Here is a 9885-nt window from a genome sequence, read left to right as displayed (position 1 = left end):
TGCTGTGCAGCTCCCCCCCACGGGGCCTTTTACCGGGGGGGGGGATGGACAGGAACATGATCCTGGCCATGCTGTTCCCAGCTGCATCTGGACCTGCACTGGTTCAGACGAGAGGCTCCAGCCTCTGCAGCCCGCGGTGGTGCGGAGGCATGGGGTCTGCACTCCTGCATGGGGCTCCCTACCCCGGGGTGAGCAGAGCTCTCTCTCTCACACAGACAGCTGTTTGTCCTGCGGGAGGAGAAACCCAGCCACCTTCCACCCGCTGTTCGAGGGGGGCCTCTGCCAGACGTGCAGGGTAAGTGCTGCCGTGCCGGGGCTGAGCAGGAGCCTGGGGCTGGAGGATGGGGTGCAGAGTCCAGCCCCGCTGCAGCCAGCACTGTTGGGACAGGAGGGGTGACTGTGCCAGATCCTGGCCATGCTGTATCCACCACGGGGCTGCCCCTTGGCATGTTCTCTCTGCTTGAAGCACAGAGGATGTGCATCTCTGAGCTCTCGGCGTGCACCAGGGATGGAGCAAAGCTGTGTTCTCTCTTCACCCTCTGAGCACGGATCCTGATCCTCTGTCCTTCTCTCCTCCCGGCTGTCCTTTTGCTAGGATAGATTCCTGGAGCTCTTCTACATGTACGATGAAGATGGCTACCAGTCCTACTGCACCGTCTGCTGTGAAGGCAAGGAGCTGCTGCTCTGCAGCAATGCCAGCTGCTGCAGGTGGGCCCCGTCTCTGCTCCTCTGGTTGGGCTCGCAGCAGAGCTCCTGGGGAGCCGCAGGGAAGCAGGGTCGTGTGCGAGCCTGGGCAGGGCGCTGTGCTGGTGCCCAGCTGGCTGCCACACAGCCCAGCCCAGCCTACCTGTCCCCGCTGAGCCACTATGCACCGGAATAAGCGCTGGGGAGGATGGTAGGAGCTTTACCCGCTCCCGGGTCACCAGCTTGTGTTTAGCAGCCTTAAAAACCAGGAGAATGCATGGAAAAACATTCTACAAAATGGGCTGGGGGTTCTGGTGCATGGCTGGAGAGACTCCAGGAAAGGCTGGGGTGACCCAGAGGGGTTTCTGGAGGTGATGGGCATGAGGCGTTGTGGTTTGGGCAGGTGCTTCTGCGTGGAGTGTCTGGAGGTGCTGGTGGGGCGAGGGACGTCGGCCAGGGCAAAAGAGCAGGAGCCCTGGAACTGCTACATGTGCCAGCCCCAGAGGAGCTACGGGGTGCTGCAGCGCCGGCAGGACTGGAACACCCGCCTGCAGGACTTCTTCACCAGCGACAAGGGACAGGAATACGTAAGGGCTGCAGGCAGGCGAGCCCAGCGTGTTGGGCTTTGGGGGAGAGGGCCACAGAGGGCAGGGCGAACAACTCAAAATTCCTCATCCCTCTGCCTTGGTCTTGCTCATCCATGCTCTCCAAGGGTGCTGGGTTCTTGGCCCTGCAGATGCTCCCCTGAAGGTAGAGGCGATGCCTGTAGAGCCAAGGTTTGGCCTCAGAGAGCATCACAGCACTGCTGGGGCTTCATTGCTGTCCTTTCATTGCAGGCTGCACCCAAAATCTACCCAATGGTCCCACTAGCGAAGAGGAGACCTATTCGAGTGCTCTCTTTATTTGATGGCATAGCAACAGGTGAGGCACTGGAAGAGCACTGTCCTGGCGGCTTGCAGCACTGGATGTCAGGGATGAATAGTTTCATGGCCTCAAACCTGTCTCTGAAAGCTTGGTGGGGAGAAGGGGATGAGGGCAGGGGCTCCCCTTCCTGCTGGACAGGGCTGTGGAGGAGGGAGGGATGGAGGGAGGGTATGTGAATTTTGCTCGCAAAGGTTCCTGCTGCGCCGAGTGCCGTCTCGGGTGGCTGGTTTCACTGAGAAGCAGGAGCTGTCAGGGTGCTGGTAACCTGGCCTCTGGTGAAGAAGTGCCTGAGGGCAACTGGTTTGACTCAGTTCACTCAGCTCTAGAGTTCTGCTTTCTGGGAACAAACCTGCCTGGAGGAATGGGTCGAAAAAATAGTTTGCTCATCCAGAAGTCCTGTGTGACTGCACCCACCTAGGACATGCAAGAGTGGCCACATCGAGCTTCTGTGCTGACAAAGGAGACTGGGAGACTAAAGAGAGCAGTGCAACCTCAGACCTCTGTCCCTTGGCAGGGTACCTGGTGCTGAAGGACTTGGGCATCCAAGTGGAGAAGTACATCGCCTCAGAGATCTGCGAAGACCCCATTGCTGTGGGCACCATGCGGCACGAGGGCAACATCACCTACGTGCACGATGTCAGGAACATAACCAAGAGAAACGTGAGCACCGCTTCTGCGGGAGGGCTGGGGAACGTGGCACCATGGCCACATGGGTCTCACCCCACCAGCCCTGGGACGGGCTTGCCACCTGCCCTGCCGGCGAGGAGAGACCTGCTTACGTGGCTGTTCCTAACTGGGTCTGTCTGTTCGCTCTAGATCGAGGAGTGGGGTCCCTTTGACCTGGTGATCGGTGGAAGCCCCTGTAACGACCTCTCCCTTGTCAATCCGGCCAGGAAGGGGCTGTATGGTAAGGCTGCTTTGCTTCTGCAGGGCTGGGTACCCCTGGGGTGTTCCTGGGGTGCGGAGCCACCTTAACGTCCAGGGAAGTGGTTCAGCCCCAGTCTGTGTTGGTGGTGGCTCTCCTCTGAGCTGCAAACCATGGAGTGGCACCTGCAAAGCACAGGCTGTCTCCATGCCAGTCGCGGTGGGGAGGGCAGCCAGGCCCCCTGGACCCGTGCCCCCGTGCCGCAGCTGGTCCCAACATTCCCATCTTTCTCCCTTGTAGAAGGAACCGGGAGGCTGTTCTTTGAGTTTTACCACCTGCTCAACTACGCCCGTCCCAAGGCAGGAGAGGAGCGCCCCTTCTTCTGGATGTTCGAGAACATGGTGGCCATGAGGGTCAATGACAAGAGGGACATTTCTCGGTTTCTGGAGGTAGGGATTGCTGCCGGCTTCGGGAAAGGCATTGGAGCAGGAGACACTTGCTGGGCTGTGCAAGGTGTGCTGAGGCTGCGAGGGTTTGGCTGTGGTTTCGTATGGCCCCGACACTGGAAAACCCCCTGCCTGATGCACGCGCCAGGAATCAACTTTTTAGTCTTGGCTCTGGATCCCCTCTGGCTTTCAGCAGGTTAACCCCAAGCAGTAGTTCTCTAGGGGAAGGTGTTTGCCAGCCTTGCAATGCCTGTTATTTCTAGGGAGAGGGAGGTCAGGGATTGGAAGGGGATTTTAACTCTGGTAGCCAAGACGGGCTGTGGGTCAGCAGGAACCCGCGTGTGTAAAAGCCCCATCGGAGGCTGACGGTCCTGATCCTGGCCCAGAGAAATCGGCACTGAAGCATGCTGTGATTTTCATTAGCTGCTGGCCATGGCTATGGTGTGGGAGCCCACGTGGCCGACCGGACTGTGCTCTGGTGTGGAACAAAGGTTTGTTGGGGCTACATCCTTAGGAGGATTTGCTGAAGACTTTTAAGTCCCTGCAGCACAGTGGAGAAGGGCTTCCTGTGCAAGAGAGGGCTGAGCCCACACCCCCTCTAACTTTTATTTTTCCTTCTCTTGTGGCCTGCAGTGTAACCCGGTTATGATTGATGCTATCAAGATATCGGCTGCCCACCGAGCACGCTATTTCTGGGGCAACCTTCCGGGGATGAACAGGTAATCGTTTGCTGTTGTTTTGAATCTCTCCCTGTAGTTTTGTTTTGTTTCGTGGTGCTTGTGTGGTGGTTCTTTCCTCCTTGGCCCTAAGCCCAGCTCCTGGGAGCCGAAGAGCTGCAGCTCCCATACGGTGCACTTTCCCTGCGGTGATGTGCACATGATAATGTGCTTGTTAATGAGCAATGATGAGACTGTAGGAAAAGTGCGGCAGCGTCCTCTGCCCCCGGACCTGAGGCCTGTGGAGGGAAGAGTGATAGGGCTTGCGCAGGACGCTGCGTGGTGTGTCTAGCTTGGGGGTGCACATGTGCACCAGCCTTTGTGTAAGACCCAGGCTGATGTGGGGGTGCTGTATGGCAGCCCCGTGCCCCGCTCAGTGCCATGCAGGGGTTTGCCGGAGATGAACCCGAGCAGCAGCCTTGGCCGGGGCCGCTCAGCCCGGTGCAGCGGTGCGGGGAAGCTCGCGTTACGGCAGGCGGCTGCTGCGGCAGAGCATGACTCACTCCTCCAAAGTTTGTTCACACCTCGTAGCACCCCAAATTCATGGCAAAACACAACAGAAGGAGTAGAGTAAAATCCAGTTACTAGCAGTCCTGCATACCAAATACTTCTAGCAACAAAAACTGGAGTTTTTGCACAGCCAAAGCCTCAGCCACTAAACATAGACTGGTTTTAAATATTTTTTACTTGTTTATATTTAAATTGCTAGTATTTGTTGGAGTTAAAACTAATTAAAGCTGAGCTAGAGGCATGTAGGTATTTGAAAGTGAAGTAGCAATTACGGACCTTTGTCAGTGTCATGCCGTTTAAATGGCACTTGAACTTTCATCTGATTGTGACGGAAGCACCCAGCGTGGAAGCACCCAGCGAGGTGACTCAGAGCTATCTCCATGAAATAGCCCGGGGCGATGCTTGCGGAGATGCCTTGCTGAGCAGAGGCAGGCAGGGCGGCAGCAGCACAGGGCTCCTCCGAAAGCGCTAGCAGGAAAAGCTACCAAGGGCATTGGGGAAAGTGGGTTGGCACTGCCCAGCCCCATTAGGAAGGGCTAACGAGCGAGGAGGGCGATACTGTTCAGGCTGTACAGGGCTCTGACCATGCTGGGGAGCAGAGTGCCCTTCCCGTAGGAGACTGCTGGAGCTTATTACCTCTCTGGGTAGCTCAGGAGGGGAGCTGCCCTGGGGAAAAGGGCTCCTGTGCCTGCCCTGGGAGGAGCTGCTCTGGTCTGGCATGTGCTGGAGCGAGCAGGAGCTGTGAATTTATGGCAAACGACCTCTAGCAGCTTGGTGGGTACTTGGAGAGTGATCTATTGACCTCGGCCAAGTCGGAGAGGCTGCATAAGGACCTGACACGCAGAGCTGGGAGGAGGAATTTTCTATTGTCTTTAGATACTTAGTGTTTGCTTTTTACTCCCCGGTATTCAGTGCTAGTGCTGATTCCCGGCTGAGAGCTTATTGGTGGCTCTTCTGTTTTGCTTTTTCTTTTATTTTCCTAATCCAATTTTAAAATGGAGCCAGCATGCCGGGGTCTTAATCCCTGCCAGCATCTCCCTTTAACTGGGAAATCTGAGCTCTGCTGGGGTGTGTTCCCAGGGGCATCGGCTGCTGGGTGTGCTGGTGGAGGTGGCGGTGGGCTGGGACCCTGCTGCAGCTCACGGGACGGCAAGCGCTTCTGCTCCCTCTGACAACTGCCTGGAGCAGCGACGCTCCGGTATTTGACACTTCTGCTCCAGCCTTTGAGGCAGGCAATCTGCGGAGGTGACTGGTGTTTCGGTAGGAGAGCTGTGGTGGCTGTAGGAGAGGCCATCGGTGGGATGAACACATCACTGTATACTTCAGGAAAGCACGGCACACTTGCTGTGTTTCACCTGACGGGCTACACGTCAGGGCACTTTGGTAAGACAAGAGTCCCGTACTGCGTCCTCGCTATGAGAAATTGTCTCTTAATTTCAGAAAGACTCAAAACCTGAGATGATGGTGATTGCCCAGGGCTGCTGCTGTCCTGTCAACTTATCAGGGTGTACATCAACATCTCTTGTCCATCTTTCGGCTCACCCAGGGACACTAGTGTTTCGGTACAGCGTATATCAGTGCAACTTAGCAGCTTAGTGGACTCCAGAGCTGTAATAGAAAATTTTAGCATTGCTAGTGGTTAATTTTGGCTGCCCTCGGTGTCTGTAAATGCATTGGTGCTGTGAACCGCCGGGGCAGCTCGCCGTTCTCTGCCTGCAGGCACGTCCGGGGCGGGAGGCACATGCACATACTTGCCCCATATAGATTTCTGCGGGCCAGCAGGTGCAGCACGGGGCTCCTTCATTCCTGGCTTGACTCTGCCAGACGGGTCGCATCCCGAGTCCACAGCTGGCTCTGGGCACTTGGTCCCTGTCCACAAGCAGGTTAAATCGTATGGGGCAGATAAGCTTGCACAGATACGCACGGGATGGTTTGTCAGGCTACCTGTATCCACAGGAGCAGGGCGGTAGGAGATGTGGCCTCTCCTCTGCCGTTGCCTGCTGCTGCCCTGGGGCGAGTCTGCCGCTGGCTCTGGGCAGAGCAGGGACAACTGCCTTGCCTTTGCTGAATGCTCTCAGGGCTTCGAGTGGAAAGCGGTATGTGTTTTCTGCTGCACGGGGCAAGAAAATCGGAGAACTAGCGGGGAGCACTGGGTGCTAGCAGTGAGAAACTTCTGCTGAGCGAGACTGTAAAACAGGGCTGGGGCTTGAGGGAGCCGCAGGCTGGATGTGGGGATAGGGCAGAGGGACGCTGCGTCCTGGCCGTGGCCGGTGGGTGCTGGGGTGAGCGGGGCGGCCACCAAGCCTCACCCCCCCTGCTTCTGCCTCTGCTCCGCAGGATCTTTGGCTTCCCCCTCCACTACACAGACGTCTCCAACATCGGCCGTGGGGCTCGCCAGAAGCTGCTGGGGAGATCGTGGAGTGTCCCCGTCATCCGGCACCTCTTTTCCCCGCTCAAGGATTACTTTGCCTGTGAATAGCAAGCCGAGCGTCCCTCGTCTCTCTGGTAAAGATGCACAGCTCCGCTGCCGTGGCGGGAGAGGGACGGGCACAGCCGCCGGACTCTGCTATGGCACCATCCCTCCCCGGCCGCATGCTGCGGGAAGGCAGCCTGGCCCCGCAGGGAGAGCTGAGGAAATGTCTTTAACCAAAGAACCTGGCAGGGTAACTTTTCTTTAAAGGGACTAACGGCAGTGATATGTAGAAAATGATGGACAAAAGAGCTTTAATTACCCAGCGCAGGAAGCTCTATGCATAACTGATGAGATGAGAAGTCTCCTCCAGAGCATTAAATATTCCGTTTTAGCCTAGAGCTGGAAAGTCACAACTTGCTCAGCAGTAAGTGTGGAGGCAGCTGCCGGCGTGCTGCAGACAAACTTGAACTATAGCGAATTATTGCTTTTCCTAAACAAACAAAACCTCTCTTGAAGCAACTGCCAAAAATCCCCAAACTGCAGCAGCAGGTGTAAGGGACCCTGGTCAGGTTACATACACTGAACATGCAAGATACAGAAACCAAATCTTTTTTATTTTTTATTTTTAAGACTTTTTTGATAAACTTTAATTTTGTTGTTTAATGTCTATTGCTGCTTTAATGCATTACGTAAGAATGTGGAGATTCCTAGACCTGAATGTAGCTAAAACTGAACTGTGAGGTGATAGAATTACTTTTCTAGCTAGAACTAAAGAAATATTGTTTTATATGTTTGGCTGTAGTTTACAAATATTCACTACTTCCTTTTTAAAGCATCTAAAACTTTTCCTTACATTTTAAAATCCTGCTGAGTGGTTTGAAAGCTTACACAGTAATCGGAGCACGGAGGATTTGGGCTCCAGTGTCCATAAAGGAAAATGTTCTCTGAGCATTCGTTTCCCAAATGAATGTGGTGCATCGGCAGGAAGGATAGTGTAGTGGTCAATGTCGTCTTCAAAATGCAGCCCCCTAAAATGTCGTGTACAATGTCACGAACCCGAGCAGTATTGGCAGTGGGTTAGCTGTGGTGCAGGGCGTTCCTTGCAGGGAAAACCCCACCCGACCCCAGCAGGGCTGCGGGGCTGTAGGGTCCAGGAGCGCAGCACTGGCCTCACCCCGCACTGATCCTGCTCCGTGGGCAGGGGGAGCTGACCCCGCGGCAGCAGCGCGGGGGGAAAGATGCTGCGGCCGGCGGCTGTGCACGTCCCCCCGCTGCAGGCACTGCCACTGGGGCACCGGGCACAAGGCAGGTCCTGGGGGTCCGCAGGCAGGGGCTGTACCTCTCCTTCCCTGCGCCCCCATCTCCCTGTGCGTGACTTTGTGCACAGAGGTGGGATGCTGCTGGTGCTTGTTACGTGCCCAGCCCCGGCCTGACAGCGCCCTGGGGGGCTCCCGGGGCCATACCCCCAAACCGGGAGCTCCTGCAGCTGCCGCCGTGCTCGCTTTTGATTGCCCTCCTCCACTCCCTAACTTCACCGGAGTGATTATCTCGCTGTCTGTGAAGTCCTGGGCGCTGTTCCTATGGGCAGCGTCCGGGGGGGGCGCAGCAGAGCCCCTCCGTCTCCCCCAGGTTTTCCATAGCTGCAGGGCTGCTGTCCCGGCAGGCGCCTCCCGGGGACTCTTAACTCCAATGCACATTTCAATGCACTGAAACAACTCGTGACGTTCCCCCCTCGGTCCCTCTCTCCTCCCCTACCTCTGCTGTTCACTACAAACTGTCGCTTGAGTCTGGCGGAGTCCTTGGGTGCCTTCTCAAAATTAGACATGTGCAAAGTGTGGTTTTGTGTTGGGCCAACCCTTCACCCGATGCCAGGCTGTCTCACGAGGTGTTGTACAGCATCAGTGGGAAATGAGAGCTTCTCTCCCAGCTCCTTCTACCTCTCTGACACACGGGGGACCCCTTGCACCCCCCTCACGGGCGGTGGAGGACGGCAGCCTCCCTGGAGGAGGGAGCCTCCCATTTTCCACTCTTGTGCGCAGCTTTCCACCCCGTGCCCATCCCCAGGCTCTGAGGACCGTCTTCTCTCGGTCTCCAACCCAAGGCTGCACTCGGGAACGGGCAGGAAGGGAAGCCCAGGTAGTTTAAAGGCTTTTTTTCCTCGGTCCTATCCGGAGGTTACTCTTTAAAGTCTTCCCACAGGGGTTCGTTCTCAGTGACGTGTGTTCGAACCACGCGCCTTAGTTAAGAAAACGCTGGAAAAAGCCAAGCGGTCTCCTGCGCGTCACTGCCGGCATCTGTAACGCTCGGCAAGCGCCCGGGGACAAGTAGCACCCCCCTCACCACCTTTGTCACCAGCCCCCTGACTGGGAAGATGGCGGGGTGGGTTCTGTGGGTGCTGGAGGTGTTCGGGAAGCCTGGCGTCGCCACCGCCGCGCCGGCTGGTTTTGGACCCCTCGCCAACCTCTGACCCTTAATGCCCAGCCTGGACCCGAGTCACGACGCTCATTCCTCCGCCCAGTCCCCATACGGAGCCCGACGCGGGGCCTCGGGGGTGACGGCCATCCTCTGCCTTGGCATCCTCTGATGGTTTTTATTTTCCCAACCTGGGCTAACACGTAACCTCCGCTCCATGGCATCTCTAATTTCATATTCCAGATCTCATATCCTTTCCCATCTGATCAAAAGAAAAACGAGACGAGAAAAAGAAAACGACTTGGGGAAAGTAAACAAAGATAAAAGAGGAATGAGAATTGTCTTGGCATTAAGCTTACTTGATAAGAATTGTAGTAGACAAGTCTTCCTTGAAATATTTTTCCCTGTAAGAGCTGCCTTTTATTATGTGTTTATAAAAATGTTGTAAGGAGAGGTAGATTTCAGAAATGCCTTTTTAATACTTTTTAAAGGTTTCTAACTCTCCCTGGTGCTATTTTTTTAGGTTAAGGATTTTTGATGTCAAAAGTCTTGCGGGTTTTTATACGGTCTTTTGAAAATAAAAGAATTGTATTGTTTTGTTGAACAGATTTCATATGCTTTTTGTATCGGGAGTGCGAAAGCTCAAAACTGCCTTGTCCACGCAGTTTTACCGATTTTCGTGTGGGAAAGAAAGGGGATCCATGTCAACAGTTTACCATTTATGGCCGTCTAATTAAAAATCAGTATTTCTGTATGACCGGACAGTCCCTGTTTGATAAATTCATCGTGTGAAAAAGAAGGGGGTTTCACAGAGGGACGAGTTTCACGGGTGAGCCGGGCTGCCCCTTCCCCCGCTGCCCGCTGAGGTGACGGGCCCAGCACAGCGCCCCCGGGGAAACCAGGCGACCAAGGCAG

At 55.5% G+C, this 9885-nt stretch overlaps 1 protein-coding gene across 1 annotated transcript in view; it reads left to right on the top strand.

Annotated features, from left to right (window-relative positions):
- Positions 1-6624, top strand: part of DNMT3B (DNA methyltransferase 3 beta) — a 20052-nt gene extending 13428 nt beyond the window's left edge. The window contains exons 11-19 of the mRNA XM_009279536.1: positions 216-295; positions 596-708; positions 1088-1271; positions 1521-1605; positions 2123-2268; positions 2425-2515; positions 2774-2922; positions 3553-3638; positions 6483-6624. Coding sequence (XP_009277811.1) covers positions 216-295; positions 596-708; positions 1088-1271; positions 1521-1605; positions 2123-2268; positions 2425-2515; positions 2774-2922; positions 3553-3638; positions 6483-6624 — 1076 coding nt within the window. The remainder of the gene's footprint in view (positions 1-215; positions 296-595; positions 709-1087; positions 1272-1520; positions 1606-2122; positions 2269-2424; positions 2516-2773; positions 2923-3552; positions 3639-6482) is intronic.
- Positions 6625-9885: the final 3261 nt, after the last annotated feature.

Source organism: Aptenodytes forsteri, unplaced genomic scaffold (assembly GCF_000699145.1).
Source record: "Aptenodytes forsteri isolate BGI_AS27 unplaced genomic scaffold, ASM69914v1 Scaffold483, whole genome shotgun sequence".
In the NCBI taxonomy this organism is placed as follows: domain Eukaryota; kingdom Metazoa; phylum Chordata; class Aves; order Sphenisciformes; family Spheniscidae; genus Aptenodytes; species Aptenodytes forsteri.
This window is presented reverse-complemented; position numbering and strand designations above follow the sequence as displayed.